This window comes from Rhinopithecus roxellana, chromosome 11 (assembly GCF_007565055.1).
Source record: "Rhinopithecus roxellana isolate Shanxi Qingling chromosome 11, ASM756505v1, whole genome shotgun sequence".
Classification (NCBI taxonomy): domain Eukaryota; kingdom Metazoa; phylum Chordata; class Mammalia; order Primates; family Cercopithecidae; genus Rhinopithecus; species Rhinopithecus roxellana.
The window spans coordinates 118,944,569-118,966,411 of NC_044559.1; the positions used below are offsets into that span (position 1 = coordinate 118,944,569).

General features: G+C 37.6%; 1 protein-coding gene across 1 annotated transcript in view; it reads left to right on the plus strand.

The window, feature by feature from the left end:
- The window catches only part of MALRD1 (MAM and LDL receptor class A domain containing 1), a 706,902-nt gene that overhangs the window by 321,762 nt on the left and 363,297 nt on the right, over nucleotides 1-21,843 (plus strand). The window contains exon 26 of the mRNA XM_030940611.1: nucleotides 3,502-3,793. Within this exon, the coding sequence (XP_030796471.1) occupies nucleotides 3,502-3,793 (292 nt within the window). The remainder of the gene's footprint in view (nucleotides 1-3,501; nucleotides 3,794-21,843) is intronic.

Consider the following 21,843-nt stretch of genomic DNA (forward strand, 5'->3'; position numbering starts at 1 on the left):
ATAGGCAGGAAGAAAACATGATTTGGTTATTAGCCTGTGGAAATTTCACAAAAACATCTGTGGACAATTAAAAGTATAAATAAGGTTGTATGGTTCTTTGGGAAAAGCAGCAGCCTCATACGATAACTACGTATTTACAGGGTTTTCCATTTTCCTTTGTTTATTGTTTGCTTGTTTGTTTATATTCCATAAAAGACTTGAGTCAGCTAGGCTAAGAACTGAATTTAGCTTTACATGTAGTACAAATTAAGTGTTTAGAGATCACAAGTGCTCAGAGATCTCTTGCTTACAAGAAATGGATACAGAAATAAATATATTTACAATAAGAAATGCAGTCTCTAATTTCTGAGCACATGTATTTTGACTAGAGTGTTCCCCAGTGTTTGAACTCTGAAAAGTGAACGAATTACACCCAGAAACTTTCTTCCCTTCGCTTCCTCTTCCCCTTCCCTTCGACAGAGTCTCACTCTGTCGCGCAGGCTGGAGGGCAGTGGCGTGATCTCAGCTCACTGCAACATCCATCTCCCAGGTTCAAGTGGTTCTCCTGCCTCAGTCGCCTGAGGAGCTGGGATTACAGGCTTGCGCCATCATCCCAGCTAATTTTTGTATTTTTAGTAGAGACAGGGTTTTCACCATGTTGCTGGTCTCGAACTCCTGACCTCAGGTGATCTGCCCACCTCGACTTCCCAAAGTATTGGGATTATAGGCGTGAGCCACTCTGCCCGGTCCAACTTACACTTCTCCGTGCCTGTGTCCACAACTGACAGAGCCCTAACCGTGGGAGAGAGACATATCAAACAGCCTTCAACACCTTAGCACTGCCATAGTATGAATACATGTTAAACTTTTACTTTGTCTTAAAAGTTTTTCTGTCTCATCCTGAGTTGATTTTATAGATTAACTCTCATAGAACAATTTCATCTATCACGTAGACAGTGAAGATTTTCTGCAAGCGAAGTGACATGATCAGATGAGAGTTTTAGTGATAGAACTTGGTCAGCAGTCTAGAATGAAAGTAAATCATACAAAACTATTTTGGCAAAAATTGAGTTTTTATCAAGTATAGTTTTTATCTGTTTTTGCTATCTTCCAGATTACTTGGTACTTTCTCAGGAATAAAACCCAAGCATACCAGATTTTCTGTATGTTGGCTATACATCTATAAATTTAGATACATCTATATACATCTATACATTTATAAATTATAATTTATACATCTATAGATATTTTGAAAATCACAAATTAGTTTTAGTCTTATAAACCTAACTAAATATTAAATACAAAATATGAAAATTACAGGTTGACATCTAAGCTTTTCTATTGAGACACTTCTGAAAATGTCTGGTGAATATTTTTTCATATTGTAGTAACTAAGATTTCATCCATTGCTATATTCCCCTGGTCCCAGAACTAGAGTCCCCAATGTTTTAAACATCTGTGTGAGAATAATGAAGTATGCCTGGAAGAAATGTCAAAAAATTAATGATGAATGGTTCATTTTATGAATATTTATGATATAGATTGAATAAGAATATGTAAGGAAAGATTGTGCTGGGAAATATTGGGTCTCCCATATTAAAAATGTATTCATCAGGTAAGCAGATTGATCTCCCAGATTTTTATGAGAATCACCTCTGCCCCTTCACCTTGTGGAATACCTTTCAAGCAGAGATAATCAGTTTTTTTTTCTTTGTGGGAGTTAGTGTGTAGGAAGGATGCATATAGAGGGTGATGAGAGAAGAGATCAGACCTTAATGGTTTTTTTTTTTTTTTCTTTTTGAGATGGAGCCTCACTTTATTGCCTGGACTGGAGTGCAGTGGTGTGATCTCTGCTCACTGCAACCTCTGCCTCCGAGGTTCAGGCAATTCTCCTGCCTCAGCCTCCTGAGTAGCTGGGACTGCAGGCACAGTCCACCAAGCCTAGCTATTTTTTGTTGTTGTTGTTGTTGTTGTTGTATTTTTAGTAGAGACAGGGTTTCACCAAATTGGCCAGGATGGTCTTGAACCCCTGACCTCAGGTGATCCGCCTGCCTTGGCCTCCCAAAGTGCAGGGATTACAGGTGTGAGCCACTGGGCCTACCAATGCTTAGAAGATTTTTATTCACTCTCACTACCCTGTGTTAGGCTTTGTTGTCACCAGGTGTTCCCCCTGGAAATAGGGGTATTGGTGCATCTGTTTGCATGTTAACCTGATGGCATCATTCAGCAAATGACCTGAAGAAGATACAGACGTATTTACTGAGACATAAAACATAGGCCTCATATTTGTTGCACAAATAAGACAAACACAAAAGGAGAAGACCCTCTATAGCCACAAGGGGTCCTTGCAGAAGTGTGCCGGACGGGTGGCCCTGGGACGCTGTCTGAGAGGTTGGCCCCTGGCCACTTTGTTTCTCACTCAAATGAATCATGGTACCCAAGTTTCACCAGTACCAGGACAATCCATAATGATCATAGAGCTCATGTGGGGAAAGTTAGTCCATAGAACAAGTATTTTGGGGTCATAGTATAATATTTAAAGATTTCATCAGTTGGGAGATGGGTAGAGTCACTTTATGGCTCACCCATTCTTGGTTGATCCTTTCTGGATTAATACACTGCATATGTGATTTAATGGTGCTCACTTTTCTTCTTGTAGAGTGTGATATATGTGACTGCTAGTGTTTCAAACATGTCTTTTTCATGTGTGCAGGGCACTTTTGTCACGGTTTTCCCTCATTCACACAAATGACAAGACAAAAGCTTTAAAGGCTTTGAATTCCTACTGCTCCTAACCTGTCCTGTTCTATTCCCAGAATTTTTCCTGACTTTTTTCACTGTGTAACAATCACTCAAAATCTAGTAAATTTCATCTTTGCAACATTGAAATATTAATCCCTGAAAATACTTTCTATTAATTTTTACTCAGAGAAGAGCTCCCCAGGCTGCTCTGCAAAAGTCCATTGGTAGCATTTCAAGTAAAATTTGGATAATTACTATTCTGGGGTTTTGCTGTATTTAAATGAAGCCCAGAGAATCTTACAGAACTGAGAAAGTGTTTCAAGTACAAAAATGGCAGTGGAATAAGCAAAAGAAGAAAAGAAAATAAGTTTCATGAGATTAAAAAAATCTTCTTTTGTTCCTGTTATTTCTTAATCATGAAAAGTCTTTTTATATAATGCATTGCAGTTTAATGATCTTGTATTCCTTTGACAATGGGCTCTAAGAGTTTATGAAGGAATCTTGCTTTTAGAAGTCACAGAAAGAACGTAAACTCAGCCCTTTTGTTCCTACTAAATTTATATTTGATTCTTCCTCTGCTGTCTCCCATACATTGCAACATATGATTCAAGGCTGATCTGACTTCACTCAGTGTTAAAGTGTAGACAGAGCAAGAAAATAAACAGGTGTAATTTTCCTTCAGAAATGTGTTAATAAAGAAGAGGGCAATGGGATAGAATTGAAAATAATATATTAATTATACTAATCATATCATATGTATATTCCTATTCTTGATTACAGATTATTTTTCATTATCACATGTATGGAAATGGCATTGGGGCACTCACCTTAATGCAGGTGTCAGTCACAAACCAAACGAAGGTTCTACTGAACCTCACTGTAGAACAAGGCAATTTCTGGCGGAGGGAAGAACTGTCACTGTTTGGTGACGAAGACTTCCAACTCAAATTTGAAGGTAGAGTTGGGAAAGGTCAGCGTGGCGACATTGCACTTGATGACATTGTGCTTACAGAAGATTGTCTATCACTCCGTGAATCCATGCAAGAAGAACTGGCAGTGCCTCTTCCAACAGGTACATTCTAATCTGTGTGTGTTTGGTATTTTTGCATGGTGAAGGGTGAAAAGGAAGAAAGAAGATGCAAAAGACAGAGCATAAACACCTAGTAATTTATCACTTTCATAAGGAAAATGTAAGATCTTTTTAAAGTTAAAAAATATTTCTCAAGCCTTTACTCATAAAAATGTCTTCCACATTTTCTCCAAGCTTTGGTCTGTTTATCAGTTTCCGCCTTCTCTGTTTAGTCAGCTTCCTCTTAGATCAATAAAATAAGAGAAGACTCCTTTGTTTGCAGTCTGCTTCAGAATTTAATCCTAAGCAAACATCGATTCACTTCCAATAAAACATAAGTAAATTGAGGACAGGGTTGTTCAATTTTAATTAGACATTTTTGTGGTTATGATATTTGCCACCTTCTTCATGGACCCATGAGCAAGCCAATTTGATATTGAAACAGTAGATAATTGAATGTGTCCATATGTCCTTTTAACCTAAAATAACTTTTGATAATTTGTTGAAAGAATTTTACTCAAATGTTGAGTTGGCAGATGTTCAATGTAATTCCTACAGAGACAATGCTATAAGCAGTATTTAGCAAGCACCATTAACCCATATAATATTAAACGTTTGAGATGAAAAGAAATGCAATATATATTATTAACATGACAAAGGAGTAAATTTTGTTAGCCAATGATATAATAGATATTACTTTTTTTCTTTTTTTGAGACAGAGTCTAGCTCAGTCACACAGACTGGAGTGCAGTGGTACAATCTCAGCTCACTGCAACCTCTTCCTCCTGGGCTCAATTGATCCTCCCACCTCAGCCTCCGGAATAGCTGGGTCTACAGGCATGCTCCACCTCACCCGGCAAATTTTTGTGTTTTTTGCAGAGATGGGGTCTTGCTGTATTGCCTAGGTTGGTCTCAGACTCCTGGGCTCAAGAGATCCACCTGCCTTGGCCTCCCAAATTACTGGGATTATAGGCATGAGCCACCATGCCCAGCAGATATTAATTTTTTTAACCATGAGTTTAGTGTAGAAAACAGAAGTACAGTTTCATTGATATTTAAATTATATTTATTATAATTGATGAATATAAAAATGGTTTATTAAAAGCAAACTAATTCGTTTGCTCTGGCTTGTAACATAGTAGGCAGAATGGACAATGTTGCCATTTCTGCCTTCCCCATTTATTTCAAAGGGAGGCTTTTCATTTGGTTACATGGAAGTTTCTAGATAAATGTTTCCCAGTGGACAATTAAACAGGCTCTTTGCCTGACAAGCTTCTAACACTATATGGAATAGTATAGAGGAAAGGAAATAAACATTTTAAGACTGTAATGAAAGGGAAATATACATAGGTGGATTTAATGCAAAGGTGATTCACATGCCCAAGACTACTCTACTTCTCCAAGAAAAGCTTTGCCTTTCATTCTGTGTGGGATGTTTGACGGCCGATATAGGTCTTAGATAAGTCTGGTCCTTTGAAGAGTAATTATTTGATCACAATAAAAAATAATCTTGTAGCATCCCATTGGTGAGGGAGCAAAAATTTTCTGTTTTTTTTTTTTTTTTTTTTTTTTTTTTTTTTTTTTCCCGGTAGAGATGGGTTTTTATTATGTTGGCCAGGCTGGTCTCAAACTCTTGAGCTCAAAGCGATCCACCTGCCTCAGCCTCCCAAAGTTCTGGGATTACAGGCTTGTGCCACATGCCTGACTCAAGGAAGCAACATTAAAAGAAAAAGTTAAACCGCTTTAAAATTTAATTAAAAACTATTGAGTGGGATACAAAAGGAACAAACCAATCTTGTTGGGGATTTTAAGACCTTAAACTAGTAAAATCTTGAATGAGGTCATATTTTAGGAAACATCCAACAGGAAAATTTTAAAGTATGTGCAAAATAGTATTGATTGTACATTAATTGCAAATTAAGGGCACAGATGAATCACACCAGAGCTCTTTGAATATCATAATATTTGAGAGGGTGTATTAAAATTTTTAATGAATTTATTTTTTTAAAAAAATTGCTCTTAAAAATAATACAAGATGGCAAATGGGTAGAAAAAAAATCCCTGAATAACTTTAATATTGAGTAGGATGTAACTAAATGCCAGGAGAAATATTTAAACATTATACATTACTGAACACTAGATTGTATTCCTTCTGTCTAACTGTATTTTTGTACCTATTAACCAACCTCACTTTATCCCCCCATCCCCACTACCCTTTCCAGCCTCTGGTAACTACCATTCTACTCTCTACCTTTGTGGGATCAGTTTTTTTAGTTCTCGAATATGAGTGAGAGCACGTGATATTTGTCTCTGTGCCTGGCTTATTTCACTTAACATAATATCCTCCAGTTCCATTCATGTTGTATATAGGATGAATGTAATTAACAGTAATTTACTGTATATTTCCAAATAACTAGAGGAATGAATGTGGAATGGTCCCAACATTTAAAAAAATGATAAATGTTTGAGGTGATGGTTATCCCAGTTACCCTGATTTGATCTTTACACATTGCATGCTTGTATCAAAATATCACATGTCCCCCATAAGTATGTACAGCTATCGTGTATCTGTAAATATTAAAAATAATAAAGAAATTTGGACAAAAGTAAGCAAAAATATTTTATGAGGTTGTAGAGAAAAATAAAACATTCAGCTGAGGATATCTAATTTGAAATGTATGTATAGGGTGCTCAAGAATTTGGAACCACACTTAGAGCTCATAGGAGGGAAAGATTCCTTCGGTTTGTAGGGCAGGGGCGGTGGAATTTGAGCCCTGGAGGACCAGATAAAGGATATGGTCATGAGAGTGCTGTAGGCAGGCTAAATGGCATAAGAAAGAACAGGGATGGTGCCATGCACACTGCAGGGTGGGCTGTGGGTGATGATTTGGCTGAGGTGGGCACCTCATGTAGCTATCTGAGATATTACAAGGGAAATAGAGTCAAATTGTGGACCACCTTGGGTATCAGTTTAATTTTTTCTCAAAATGAACCTACATCAAAAGGATATTAAATGGTCTTAGAAAACAAAGAATAAACAAGAATTTAATATAAGAATATGGAAAGTTAATATAAAAGGTTAATTATATTAAACATTAATATAATTTATTACATTAAAATAAAAAAGAGTATTCATTCATATAAAGTATGATAACTTGTGGGAATGTCTGCAGTAGAAAGACTCCGAGAAAAACAACTGAATGCCTTTATTTCTATGATTAGAGCATTCTGAAAATTAAGGTGAGATACTGCAATATTTATATAGCTATCTCAGCTGTAACGCTTACATTCAAGTGAAGCAGATGCATGTGGAGTTCACTTTCCTGTAAACTACTTGATGTACCTTTAATTGTGCCTTCAGAAACTAAAAGTATACACCCATTTCTTGGTAAAAGTGAAATGCTAAACTTGGTTTAGAGACTCAAGCTGTGAAATAATTCTGAAACACCTTAACTTCATTGTGAGTTTAGAAGACTCTGTAGGAGTCTCTGATATTTTTAGAGAAGTATGTGTGTATATACATACTCACATATAAGTATACATGTATGTATATATACATATATACACATATATGTCTATACATATATACACATACATATGTGTGTAGATACATATATACATATCTATATATACATATATACATATCTATGCATATATACACATAAATGTATTATACCTATATACATATATATGTATATACACATATATGTAGACATATAAACATGTATGCGTATTTATGTATATATACGTATATGTGTATATATGTGTATATATATGCTGGGGTTAGGGTTGGAATGCAGACAATATAAGTCACTCTAAATATGTAATTCGATGGAGACAATTTTATATGCTTAAATTGTTGAAATGGTTGGATGAATGAGCTCTAATGAGGTCTTCCAGAAATGGCTCCCAGAATTGGCTCTCCTGAGACCAACTATCACTAGAGAAGTTACAGGACATCTTTCTTGGTGAGATATATTTATATCTATATATATATCTATATCTATCATGTATATCTATATGAAGTTACAGAACATCTTTCTTGGTGAGGTATATCTATATCTATGTGTATCTATATCTACATCTAACATCTATCTATATCTGTATGGAGGGGAGGATAAAGCCAGAGGTGGGAATAGTGGTATCTTGAACAAATAAAAAGCTAGAATGTTTCTTTTGCTATTTATGGAAGTTGGTGCAAGCGAGTTAAGGAATAGCATAAATTTCCAATAGAGCCACAAATGTAAGCCACATATTTACTTTTACATTTTCTAATAGTGACATTTTAAAAAATGAAATTATTCCAGTTTTTGCCCATTCAGACCCAGCCATCCCACTACTGGGTATATACCCAAAGGATTATAAATTATTCTACTACAAAGACACATGTACACGTATGTTTATTGCGGCACTATTCACAATAGCAAAGACTTGGAATCAACCCAAATGTCCATCTGTGACAGACTGGATTAAGAAAATGTGGCACATATACACCATGGAATACTATGCAGCCATAAAAAAGGATGAGTTTGCGTCCTTTGTAGGGACATGGATGCAGCTGGAAACCATCATTCTTAGCAAACTATCACAAGAAGAGAAAACCAAACACCGCATGTTCTCACTCATAGGTGGGAACTGAACAATGAGATCACTTGGACTCGGGAAGGGGAACATCACACAATGGGGCCTATCATGGGGAGGTGGGAGGAGGGAGGGATTGCACTGGGGAGTTATACATGATATAAATGATGAATTGATGGGTGCTGACGAGTTGATGGGTGCAGCACACCAACATGGCATAAGTATACATATGTAACAAACCTGCACGTTATGCACATGTACCCTAGAACTTAAAGTATAATAAAAAAAAATTAATTTTAATAATATATTTTAATTCAATCTACCCAAATTTTACCAGCTTAATACAAAATCAATATAAAGTATTAATGAGATATTTTGCATTATTGTTTACATACTAAGTTTTTAAATCCAGTGTGTATTGTACACTCACTGCACATCTCAATTTGAATTAGTCACATTTCAATTACCCAGTAGCTACTCATGTCTATTGGTTACCCCAGTGGACAACAAAGGAGATAAAATCAACACTCTAGGGCACTTTTGGGCCTGTCTCTGACAAAAGAGTTCCATTAGTTGATGTGATATTTATAAATTTCCAAGAATTTCAGCTATTTTCCTGTTTAATAGAAGTACAAAAATTCACCTTGCCAAGTACAGTGGCTCACACCTGTAATCCCAGCACTTTGGGATGCTGAGGTGGGTGAATCACCTGAGGTCAGGAGTTCGAGAGCAGCCTGACCAACATGGCAAAACCCCATCTCTACTAAAAATACAAAAATTAGCCAGGCATGGTGGCAGGTGCCTGTAATTCCAGCTACTTGGGAGGCTGAGGCAGGGAGAATTGCTTGAATCTGGGAGGTGGAGGTTGCAGTGAACTGAAATCTTGCCCCTGCACTCCAGCCTGGGCAACAGAGTGAGACTCCATCTGAAAAAACAAAAAAAGAGAAATGCACCTCAAGGTCAAATGTGAAAGCACAGGTACCATGTTCTAGTGGAATAGGTATTAATATCAGACTCTCCTCTTATTAGCTATTTTTACCCAATTTATCTGAGACACAGTTTCCTCATCTATAAAGCAGATATAATTTCCACATGTTTCTTAGGTTCTAAGACTCTTAAGAATCAAAAGAGGTAACTGCCCACATAATTTTCTTAATGTCTGGCATATGTAGGTATTTTTCAATAAAAAAATATCATTTTACATTATCCTATATTTTTTATGTCTTTACCCATATTCTTTAGTTGGCATAAACATTTGACAGTAAACCTTGTTTATTTGCATTTTATTAAGAACATGTTTCTTTCATTTGTTTTGGCAAAATTATATTTCTTGCAGATATCACAAGCATATCCTTATTTTATATTACATTATAACTATAAAATCTTATTATTTATTGAAAACATCTCTAATTTATTTTTGATGTCTCGTGAGTAGTGTATGTGTATGTATCTTTAGAATGTTTAATGATTCTTAATTTCTCATTACTGCAAAAACACTTAACTTGGAATTTGCACAGAGTGAACTGGGATAAATGGCATTATGTTCCATCAACAGTAACAAGATCCATTAAACTTTTGGAAATGACTCTAGCTCACACACACTTTTCATCTGAATTCATGTGTTTAGGCTAACAACTCCATCAAGGATAGCTTAAAATAGAAAAGACAAGAGTGAAAAAAATGTATATATTTAGGAAGATGCAATTGAGCAGAATCTGGAATCAGTAATTCTGATTAATCAAAATAGACCCAGGGCTTTATTAGCAAAAGTAATATTAAATTATTATTAAGTCCCTAGGAGTCATATTTAAGAGCTTACTTTGATGGCAATTTTGTTAATTGCTAAATGATGAAAGATAAAAATAATTGTTTTATGAATTTTAATAAGAAAAAGACAACCAACTTTCCTCTTCTAAATGTCCGTATGCAAATTAAATCACGGTCATATTCTCTACTTATTGACAGGTGTTTAAGAAAACCTATATATATGCAATCAGGGCAGGAGTCAAGTGTGTGTGTGTGAGAAGAGAGAGAGAGAGAGAGAGAGTTTAATCACCACAGCTACTTCCAAATAGGAGTTATTCAATGTATTTGTTTTGGGATATAATATGGTAATCAATTTCTTTTAAAAATGTATGGAAAACAATGAGGACTGAATAGCTCATCTTTCAAGTCACTCATTTCTCTGCAATATTTAGCAGTGCTTTAAAACTAATGCCTGGTGATGAGAATGGTGGTGTAGCAACTCAGAGTCCTGAGTTAGGAATATCTGGCTGGTCGTATATGGCTAAATAATTTAGTGAAACCTACATATGCTGTTTCGCGCAAAGTACATGTGTTACATTCTGAGATTTAAAGACATAAACTTCGAATCTTGACACTGCTTACTAACTGTGTGATGTCAGCTAATCTACTTAAACCTCTCTAATTCCTATCTTTATGTTCTGTACAATTGGGACTGTTGGAATCTACTTCTGAGTGATTTGAAAAATAAATCACATAGTAACATATAGCGCTTCTTGAACAATGTGTGGCATATAGTCAGTGTTAGCTGTTACTTTCTTTGCTTCTCTTTATTCCCGCTAAGGAGACTATGAAATTAAACTGTACACATGTTGACATTTCTTAAAAGCATATTTTATACTTGCTGTTCTTTCTTCCTCATGTTCTATTCGCTACTCAAAGGAAGGGTTCAAATCTCCTTTGCTTTCATTTTCTCTTCAGAAAAAAAAAATTGCTTTCAAAAAGCCTCTAAAATTTCTAAATTGCTAAATGTGGTGGTTTAACTGATTATTCATAATAAGAAATGGAGAAGAAAGAAGAGTCACAATAAAGATCCAGGGACAGAATTGACATGACGGCCACTGATGGACGAAGGAGATGAAGAAAAGATTACAGTTTTGAACCTGGAAAACCTTACAAAATAGAACTGAGATTCAGAGAAGTTGATGAGTTGGCTGGATATGATGTATTGGGGGGAGAGAAAAGTTCATTTTTAAAAATATTGGCATGCTCCACAGAATATTTTCCGAATTAATGTTTTCCCAGTAAAACACTTACTGGTTTTTAATATCCAAATTTCACAGAATGCCTCTTTTTGCTTTTGGTTTTTGGTTTTTGACTAATACCTGTATTGGAAATACACATTGACATCACCCCAAACTCACTAGACTACTGTTCATACAGTATGTTGTGCAAGAAAAATCACAAGTTCCATTCCAAATACAAGTTCCATTCCAAACTGGTAGACAAAGACATTTTGCAGATTTTGTGGAGTGGCAATGGAGGCTGTTCATCATGGATGTTGCTGGAACTGGGAGAAACAGCACAGCATTAGATGCACTGTGGGCCAATACTCCATTGCACAGTTCTTCCAAATAAATTCACTATTGTCTTTCCTGAGTAGTCATGTTTTTGTCTAATTTGAGTTATAAATGGCCCTAGAAGTTGAGAAAGTGTTGGAAAAAGTTGTGGAGAGGAAAGCAAAGCAAGTGAAAAAAATACATCACAATGTAGGAGAAGATAAAAGAATATAGGATTTTGACCCAGGAGAGGTGGCTTTGATGAAGTAGATGAAAAAGAATAATTAAAGAACACTTGGAAAATCTAACTGAGGGATTCACTACCAAGTTTATTCATATAAACATGTAATGTTAGTCTAGAGAAGACAGCAGTGAAGACCCAATAAATCAGCTCATCTCACTGATGAACATCACTGATTTAAAAGAATTTATGGCCCTTGCAAATGCCGTGATAAGCATTACACCTTTATTAGTTTCACTGGATGTCATCTGCATTTTAAGAACTTAGAATGATGGTAGATACGGAATACATTATAATTATCCCCATTTACATAATGGGAAATTTTAAAAGAGAGAAATTAAAATAATTATTCTAATTATAAAGGGAAATTGCCTCTAGGATATAGCATTTCATTTATATAAGCAGGACATCTGACTTTCAGGAACACATACTAAAAGTATATGAGTGGGGGCTATACTTTGTTTAAATTCTCCATGGAGCATGCTGGTATATGTATTTGGTCAGCACTGGGACTTGTGAGACTTCAGATGTCTGAATGGCCAGGGACGAACTGGGCCTTTTAAGGTCTGAAAGCTCTGTTTCTTTTCTGCTACCTAGGTCTATTTAAAAATACTTATCTTCTGTTCATGGATCTAATAACAAGTAGCCTAAATAGCTCCACAGCCTCTCTCCTTTAAATATAAGATATTTTCCTGGAAACCTGCTTTTTTTGTGTATTTGTCTTAAGAACTAAAATTTCTTCATTATGGCAACTGGATTGTCTACCCATCCCTCCTCACTCTCATTCCCAAATTCCAGTCTGGCTGGTGATAACTATATTTTACCTATCCTCAATTCTTCCAATTTCAGACGTTATAGAACAGAAATTGTATAAAATTCTGCATGGCCTACATGGAAAACACTCCTGGAAATACTAGCTAATATTTTTAATATATTTAAAATTCATTTTGAATGTAACAACACATAGTAAACAGCCTTATAAATATTGAAACAGCAGCTTCTCCCACATTATTTACTCAGTGCATCAATTTAAAAATGCATGACATCATTATATATTAAAATTATGGAATGATTTAGTAGAAAATAGTAATCATGTTACATGTTATCAATTATATTGCATATTATTACACTGCAGTATTAACTCATAGTAGCATAGTATTATTTTAAAATCTCTAGTTAAGGTAACCAGTGAAGTTTTTATTTGAAATTCATTCCTTCATATAGCTTTGCTGTGGTCTCATTATTACATAAATTAACTATATAAAAGTAAGCACTGCTGCCTAAACAAGGTGTCATTGTTTTATCAAATCACCCAAGACTGGAGGTGTGGTAGTCCGCTATTTGCTCCTCAACAGCCATTCTCTTCTGCTTCTTGTAGTGATAAAACTCCCAATACTGATATAGATACATAGTCAAACAGAGTAAAGACTATATTTCCCAGTCTCTGTTATCACCAGTGTGGAACATGTGAATGTATTTTGCCAATGGAATGTAAACAATACTATACACAATCTAGAGGTTGTGCAATTAAAGAGAAGAGGGATTCCCTTCATTTCCCTTCTCTCCTTCCCATTGGCCAGCATGTGAATGTGAGGGTAGGCGCTCAAGCTTTGATCTCAGTTCCTGAATGGTAGGAGGGGTCTGGGTCCTATCCCCCAAACACTAAAGAGCTGCCACATCAGCCTACGATTTCCTAGCTCATATTTTCTGTGAAAAAGAGAATAATCTCTCACCTTTTCACTGCTATCTTGTGGTTTGGCATAGCAGCTAAGCCTACATCTTAATAAAGGAACTTACTATTTTTCATTATCATGTGCTGTGTAACTAGGATGTTTACTTGAATGTTGACTTATCCCTAGTTACACTCAGAAGATGTCTAATTTCCCAGAAGTCATCAAGAAAGATGTTCTGTGACTTCTGCAATGTTAGTCGGTTTCATGGAGAGCCAATTCTGGGAGCCATTTCTGGAAGACCTCAGTAGAGCTCACTCCTCCAACCATTTCAACACTTTATGTAAAATTCTCTCCATAAAATTACATTCTGCTCAAAATATTTACAGTGATTTAGATCATCTGCATTTAAAGCCTGACTAATGCCAGCATTACTTATCAAAAGTTGGGTTTTATTGTTTGAATCATTTGTGGTTGTATACATTTTCTAGATGTGTCATTCTGATTCTAAAGATTCAAATTTTTTTTTCCCCCAGAAAGTGCCCCAATATTACTTATAGGACCTTTCCAGGCTTGGTTTTAATATTTATTCTAATTCTGCAATCTGGTGAGTCAAATCCTGTGTCTGATTTTTGCCTACATCAGCTTTGTGCCTACAAGCAAGAAGAAATTCTTTTAGGGCTATCATAGCAATACTCTGAATTTCTGACCAGCCCGTGAGTCAATAATTTAAATTCAAGAGCCAATTATTTCTTTTTATAAACTCTCTGGTTATCAATTCCAGTGTATCCAATTCACTCCTATAATGCTTGAATTTATTTATTTATTTATTTTTTATTATACTTTAAGTTCTAGGGTACATGTGCATAACGTGCAGGTTTGTTACATATGTATACTTGTGCCATGTTGGTGTGCTGCACCCATCAACTCGTCATTTACATCAGGTATAACTCCCAATGCAATCCCTTCCCCTCCCCGCTCCCCATGATAGGCCCTGATGTGTGATGTTCCCCTTCCCGAGTCCAAGTGATCTCATTGTTCAGTTCCCACCTACGAGTGAGAACATGCGGTGTTTGGTTTTCTGTTCTTGTGATAGTTTGTGGAGAATGATGGTTTCCAGCTGCATCCATGTCCCTACAAAGGACTCAAAGTCATCCTTTCTTATGGCTGCATAGTATTCCATGGTGTATATGTGCCACATTTTCTTAATCCAGTCTGTCACAGATGGACATTTGGGTTGATTCCAAGTCTTTGCTATTGTGAATAGTGCCACAATAAACATACGTGTGCATGTGTCTTTATAGCAGCATGATTTATAATCCTTTGGGTATATACCCAGTAATGGGATGGCTGGGTCATATGGTACATCTAGTTCTAGATCCTTGAGGAATCGACATACTCTTTTCCATAATGGTTGAACTAGTTTACAGTCCCACCAACAGTGTAAAAGTGTTCCTATTTCTCCACATCCTCTCCAGCACCTGTTGTTTCCTGACTTTTTAATGATTACCATTCTAACTGGTGTGAGATGGTATCTCATTGTGGTTTTGATTTGCATTTCTCTGTTGACCAGTGATGCTGAGCATTTTTTCATGTGTCTGTTGGCTGTATGAATGTCTTCTTTTGAGAAATGTCTATTCATATCCTTTGCCCACTTTTTGATGGGGTTGTTTGTTTTTTTTCTTGTAAATTTGTTTGAGTTCTTTGTAGGTTCTGGATATTAGCCCTTTGTCAGATGAGTAGATTGCAAAAATTTTCTCCCATTCTGTAGGTTGCCTGTTCACTCTGATGGTAGTTTCTTTTGCTGTGCAGAAGCTCTTTAGTTTAATTAGATCCCATTTGTCATTTTGGGCTTTTGTTGCCATTGCTTTTGGTGTTTTAGACATGAAGTCCTTGCCCATGCCCATGTCCTGAATGGTACTACTTAGGTTTTCTTCTAGGGTTTTTATGGTTTCAGGTCTAACATTTAAGTCTCTACTCCATCTTGAATTAATTTTCGTATAAGGAGTAAGGAAAGGATCCAGTTTCAGCTTTCTACTTATGGCTAGTCAATTTTCCCAGCACCATTTATTAAATAGGGAATCCTTTCCCCATTTCTTGTTTTCCTCAAGTTTATCAAATATCAGATGGCTGTATATGTGTGGTATTATTTCTGAGGACTCCGTTCTGTTCCATTGGTCTATATCTCTGTTTTGGTACCAGTACCATGCCGTTTTGGTTACTGTAGCCTTGTAGTATAGTTTGAAGTCAGGTATCGTGATGCCTCCAGCTTTGTTCTTTTGACTTAGGATTGTCTTGGAAATGTGGGCTCTTTTTTGGTTCCCTATGAACTCTAAAGCCGTTTTTTCCAGTTCTGTGAAGAAACTCATTGGTAGCTTGATGGGGATGGCATTGAATCTATAAACAACCTTGGGCAGTATGGCCATTTTCACAATATTGATTCTTCCTATCCATGAGCATGGTATGTTCTTCCATTTGTTTGTGTCCTCTTTGATTTCACTGAGCAGTGGTTTGTAGTTCTCCTTGAAGAGGTCCTTTACATCCCTTGTAAGTTGGATTCCTAGGTATTTTATTCTCTTTGAAGCAATTGTGAATGGAAGTTCATTCCTGATTTGGCCCTCTGTTTGTCTGTTACTGGTGTATAAGAATGCTTGTGATTTTTGCACATTAATTTTGTATCCTGAGACTTTTCTGAAGTTTCTTAACAGCTTAAGGAGATTATGGGCTGAGACAATGGGGTTTTCTAAATATACAATCATGTCATCTGCAAACAGGGACAATTTAACTTCTTCTTTTCCTAACTGAATACCCTTGATTTCTTTCTCTTGCTGATTACCCTAGCCAGAACTTCCAACACTATGTTGAATAGGAGTGGTGAAAGAGGGCATCCCTGTCTTGTGCCAGTTTTCAAAGGGAATTTTTCCAGTTTTTGCCCATTCAGTATGATATTGGCTGTGGGTTTGTCATAAATAGCTCTTATTATTTTGAGATACGTTCCATCAATACCAAATTTATTGAGCATTTTTAGCATGAAGGGCTGTTGAATTTTGTCAAAGGCCTTTTCTGCATCTATTGAGATAATCATGTGGTTTTTGTCTTTGGTTCTGTTTATATACTGGATTACGTTTATTGATTTGCGTATGTTGAACCAGCCTTGCATCCCAGGGATGAAGCCCACTTGATCATGGTGGATAAGCTTTTTGATGTGCTGCTGGATCCGGTTTGCCAGTATTTTACTGAGGATTTTTGCATCGATGTTCATCAGGGATATTGGTCTAAAATTCTCTTTTTTTGTTGTGTCTCTGCCAGGCTTTGGTATCAGGATGATGTTGGCCTCATAAAATGAGTTAGGGAGGATTCCCTCTTTTTCTATTGATTGGAATAGTTTCAGAAGGAATGGTACCAGCTCCTCCTTGTACCTCTGGTAGAATTCAGCTGTGAATCCATCTGGTCCTGGACTTTTTTTGGTTGGTAGGCTCTTAATTATTGGCTCAATTTCAGAGCCTGCTATTGGTCTATTCAGGGATTCAGCTTCTTCCTGGTTTAGTCTTGGGAGAGTGTAAGTGTCCAGGAAATTATCCATTTCTTCTAGATTTTCTAGTTGATTTGCGTAGAGGTGTTTATAGTATTCTCTGATGGTAGTTTGTATTTCTGTGGGGTCGGTGGTGATATCCCCTTTATCATTTTTTATTGCATCTATTTGATTCTTCTCTCTTTTCTTCTTTATTAGTCTTGCTTGCGGTCTGTCAATTTTGTTGATCTTTTCAAAAAACCAACTCCTGGATTCATTGATTTTTTGGAGGGTGTTTTTGTGTCTCTATCTCCTTCAGTTCTGCTCTGATCCTAGTTATTTCTTGCCTTCTGCTAGCTTTTGAATGTGTTTGCTCTTGCTTCTCTAGTTCTTTTAATTGTGATGTTAGAGTATCAATTTTAGATCTTTCCTGCTTTCTCTTGTGGGCATTTAGTGCTATAAATTTCCCTCTACACACTGCTTTAAATGTGTCCCAGAGATTCTGGTATGTTGTATCTTTGTTCTCATTGGTTTCAAAGAACATCTTTATTTCTGCCTTCATTTTGTTATGTTCCCAGTAGTCATTCAGGAGCAGGTTGTTCAGTTTCCATGTAGTTTAGTGGTTTTGATTGAGTTTCTTAGTCCTAAGTTCTAGTTTGATCGCACTGTGGTCAAGAGACAGTTTGCTATAATTTCTGTTTTTGTACATTTGCTGAGGAGTGCTTTACTTCCAATTATGTGGTCAGTTTTGGAATAAGTGTGATGTGGTGCTGAGAAGAATGTATATTCTGTTGATTTGGGGTGGAGAGTTCTGTAGATGTCTATTAGGTCTGCTTGCTGCAGAGATGAGTTAAATTCCTGGATATCCTTGTTAACTTTCTGTCTCGTTGATCTGTCTAATGTTGACAGTGGGGTGTTGAAGTCTCCCATTGTTATCGTATGGGAGTCTAAGTCCCTTTGTAAGTCTCTAAGGACTTGCTTTATGAATCTGGGTGCTCCTGTATTGGGTGCATATATATTTAGGATAGTTAGCTCTTCCTGTTGAATTGATCCCTTTACCATTATGTAATGGCTTTCTTTGTCTCTTTTGATCTTTGATGGTTTAAAGTCTGTTTTATCAGAGACTGGTATTGCAACCCCTGCTTTTTTTTGTTCTCCATTTGCTTGGTAGATCTTCCTCCATCCCTTTATTTTAAGCGTACGTATGTGTCTGCATATGAGATGGGTCTCCTGAATACAGCAGACTGATGGGTCTTGACTCTTTATCCAATTTGCCAGTCTGTGTCTTTTAATTGGAGCATTTAGTCCATTTACATTTAAGGTTAATATTGTTATGTGTGAACTTGATCCTCCCATTATCATATTAACTGGTTATTTTGCTCGTTAGTTGATGCAGTTTCTTCCTAGCCTCGGTGGTCTTTACAAATGGGCATGTTTTTGCCATGGCTGGTACCGTTTGTTCCTTTCCATGTTTAGGGCTTCCTTCAGGGTCTCTTGTAAGGCAGGCCTGGTGGTGACAAAATCTTTAAGCATTTGCTTATCTGTAAAGGATTTTATTTCTCCTTCACTTATGAAACTTAGTTTGGCTGGATATGAAATTCTGGGTTGAAAATTCTTTTCTTTAAGAATGTTGAATATTGCCCCCCACTCTCTTCTGGCTTTTAGAGTTTCTGCTGAGAGATCTGCTGTTAGTCTGATGGGCTTCCCTTTGTGGGTAACCCGACCTTTCTCTCTGACTGCCCTTAAGATTTTTTCCTTCATTTCAACTTTGGTGAATCTGGTAATTATGTGTCTTGGAGTTGTTCTTCTCGAGGAATATCTTTGTGGCGTTCTCTGTATTTCCTGAATTTGAATGTTGGCCTGCCCTGCTAGGTTGTGGAAGTTCTCCTGGATGATATCCTGAAGAGTGTTTTCCAACTTGGTTTCATTTTCTCCCTCATTTTCAGGCACCCCAATCAGACGTAGATTTGGTCTTTTTACATAATCCCATACTTCTTGCAGGCTTTGCTCATTTCTTTTCCTTCTTTTTTCTTTAGGGTTCTCTTCTCGCTTCATTTCATTCATTTGATCCTCAGTCGCTGATACTCTTTCTTCCAGTTGATAGAGTCGGTTATTGAAGCTTGTGCAGTTGTCACATATTTCTCGTGTCATGGTTTACATCTCTGTCAGTTCGTTTATGACCTTCTCTGTATGAATTATTCTGGTTATCAATTCTTCCACTCTTTTTTCAAGATTTTTAGTTTCTTTGTGCTGGGTACATAATTCCTCCTTTAGCTCTGAGAAGTTTGATGGACTGAAGCCTTCTTCTCTCATCTCGTCGAAGTCATTCTCCATCCAGCTTTGATCCGTTGCTGGCGATGAGCTGCGTTCCTTTGCAGGGGGAGATGCGCTCTTATTCTTTGAATTTCCAGCTTTTCTGCCCTGCTTTTTCCCCATCTTTGTGGTTTTATCTGCCTCTTGTCTTTGATGATGGATGGTGACGTACTGATGGGGTTTTGGTGTGGGTGTCCTGCCTGTTTGTTAGTTTTCCTTCTAACAGTCAGGACCCTCAGCTGTAGGTCTGTTGGAGATTGCTTGAGGTCCACTCCAGACCCTGTCTGCCTGGGTATCAGCAGCAGAGGCTGCAGAAGATAGAATACTGATGAACAGCGAGTGTACCTGTCTGATTCTTGCTTTGGAAGCTTCCTCTCAGGGGTGTACTCCACCGTGTGAGGTGTGGGGTGTCGGTCTGCCCCTAGTGGAGGATGTCTCCCAGTTAAGCTACTCAGGAGTCAGGGACCCACTTGAGCAGGCAGTCTGTCCGTTCTCAGATCTCAACCTCCCTGTTGGGAGATCCACTGCTCTCTTCAAAGCTGTCAGACAGAGTCGTTTGCATCTGCAGAGGTTTCTGCTGCTTTTGTTGTTGTTGTTGTTATTGTTTAGCTGTGCCCTGTCCCCAGAGGTGGAGTCTACAGAGACTGGCAGGCCTCCTTGAGCTGCTGTGAGCTCCACCCATTTCAAACAAGCTGAAGCTTTGTTTACCTACTTAAGCCTCAGCAATGGTGGGCGCCCCTCCCCCAGCCTCGCTGCTGCCTTGCAGTTAAATGGCAGACTGCTGTGCTAGCAATGAGGAAGGCTCCATGGGCGTGGGACCCTCCCAACCAGGTATGGGATATAATCTCCTGGTGTGCCCGTTTGCTTAAAGTGCAGTATTGGGGTGGGAGTTACCCGATTTTCCAGGTGTTGTGTGTTCCCCTGGCTAGGAAAAGGGATTCCCTTCCCCCTTGCGCTTCCCAGGTGAGGCGATGCCTCGCCCTGCTTCAGCTCTCACCGGTTGGGCTGCAACAGCTGACCAGCACCGATTGTCTGGCACTCCCTAGTGAGATAAACCCAGTACATCAGTTGAAAATGCAGAAATCACCAGTCTTCTGTGTTGCTCACGCTGGGAGCTGGAGACTGGAGCTGTTCCTATTCGGCCATCTTGCTCCACCCCCAATGCTTGAATTTCTTATACCGCTCACTGCTATGGAAACCACCATTTGATATTCTAATACTTTGCCTTCAATGGATACTTCTTTCCCGGTAACTGTAGATAATATTGAAAGTATTATTTTGTGAGGTGTATTACTAGTAACGTTCCTCTAATGGTAACATACCCTCACTCCCTCCAAATCTAATCGGGTCGTATAAATAACACACATAAGCAAAGACAATGAAAAAGTAATTTCATATGAGGCTGTTTGAACATACTCGAAGGAGATGTGGAAATTAGCTAAGCAGACATCAGACAAAAGAGTATCCCAGGCATAGGAAGCATCCCAGGTGTAGGTACCAAGACAGGGCATGCCTGACAAATTTAAAGAAGAGGCCAGTGTAGCTGAGAAACTAAAGCTGGAAGAAGGTAATGGGATAGGAGGTCGGAGAGGAGATGGAGAGGCAGGTTTTGTAGGTTACTACAAGGGCTTTGGTTTTTATTTTGAGCAAAATGGAAAAAAAAAAAAAGAAAAGAAAACCCTGCAAGTGATGTGATCTGCCTCACATTTAGAAAGAATCTTTTTGGCAATAATGTAGAGAGATTTCAGAATAATCAGGTAAGAGCAGCAGGACTAGTTAGGAGGATGTTGAAGTAATGCAAGCAAGAAATGCTAATGCCATAGACCAGTGTGGTGGCAAGGAAGATAGCAAGAGGTGGTTAAGTGAAAGACAAGATGTGAGGTGAGAAGTAAAAAGAGGAATTAAGAGAGATTCTTGATCTGAGGCCCTTGAGGGATGAATTTGCCATCAGAGGAAATGAGGAAGACTGTAGGAGGAGCAGATTTCATAGGGGAGAGTTCAGGCATTCAGTTTGGACATATTCAGTTTAAATGTCCATCATCTAGGCACGTACAGATGTCAACCTGGCATCTGAATACAAATCTTAGCTTTGAGGGAGGCCTGAGAGGCAGACATTAATCTAGGCATTGTCAGAATTAAAGTCATATGCATATAAAATCATCAAAGAATGAATAGACATTTATTCCTTGAAGAATGAATAATAGAGGGTAAGAGAAGATCCAGAGAAGAATGAAGAACCAGGAACTAAGCCCTGGGAAATTCAACGTCATGAGATCAAGAGATAAAGAAAAAGCAACAAAGGAAACAGACATAGAGAGACCAGAGTGAAAGGAAGACGATCAGGTGAACAGTGTTCTGGAAGCCAAAGGAAAATGAGTATTACCCAGGAGTGACTATGTCAAGTGTTGCTGCTGGGTTAAATAAAATGAGGTCTG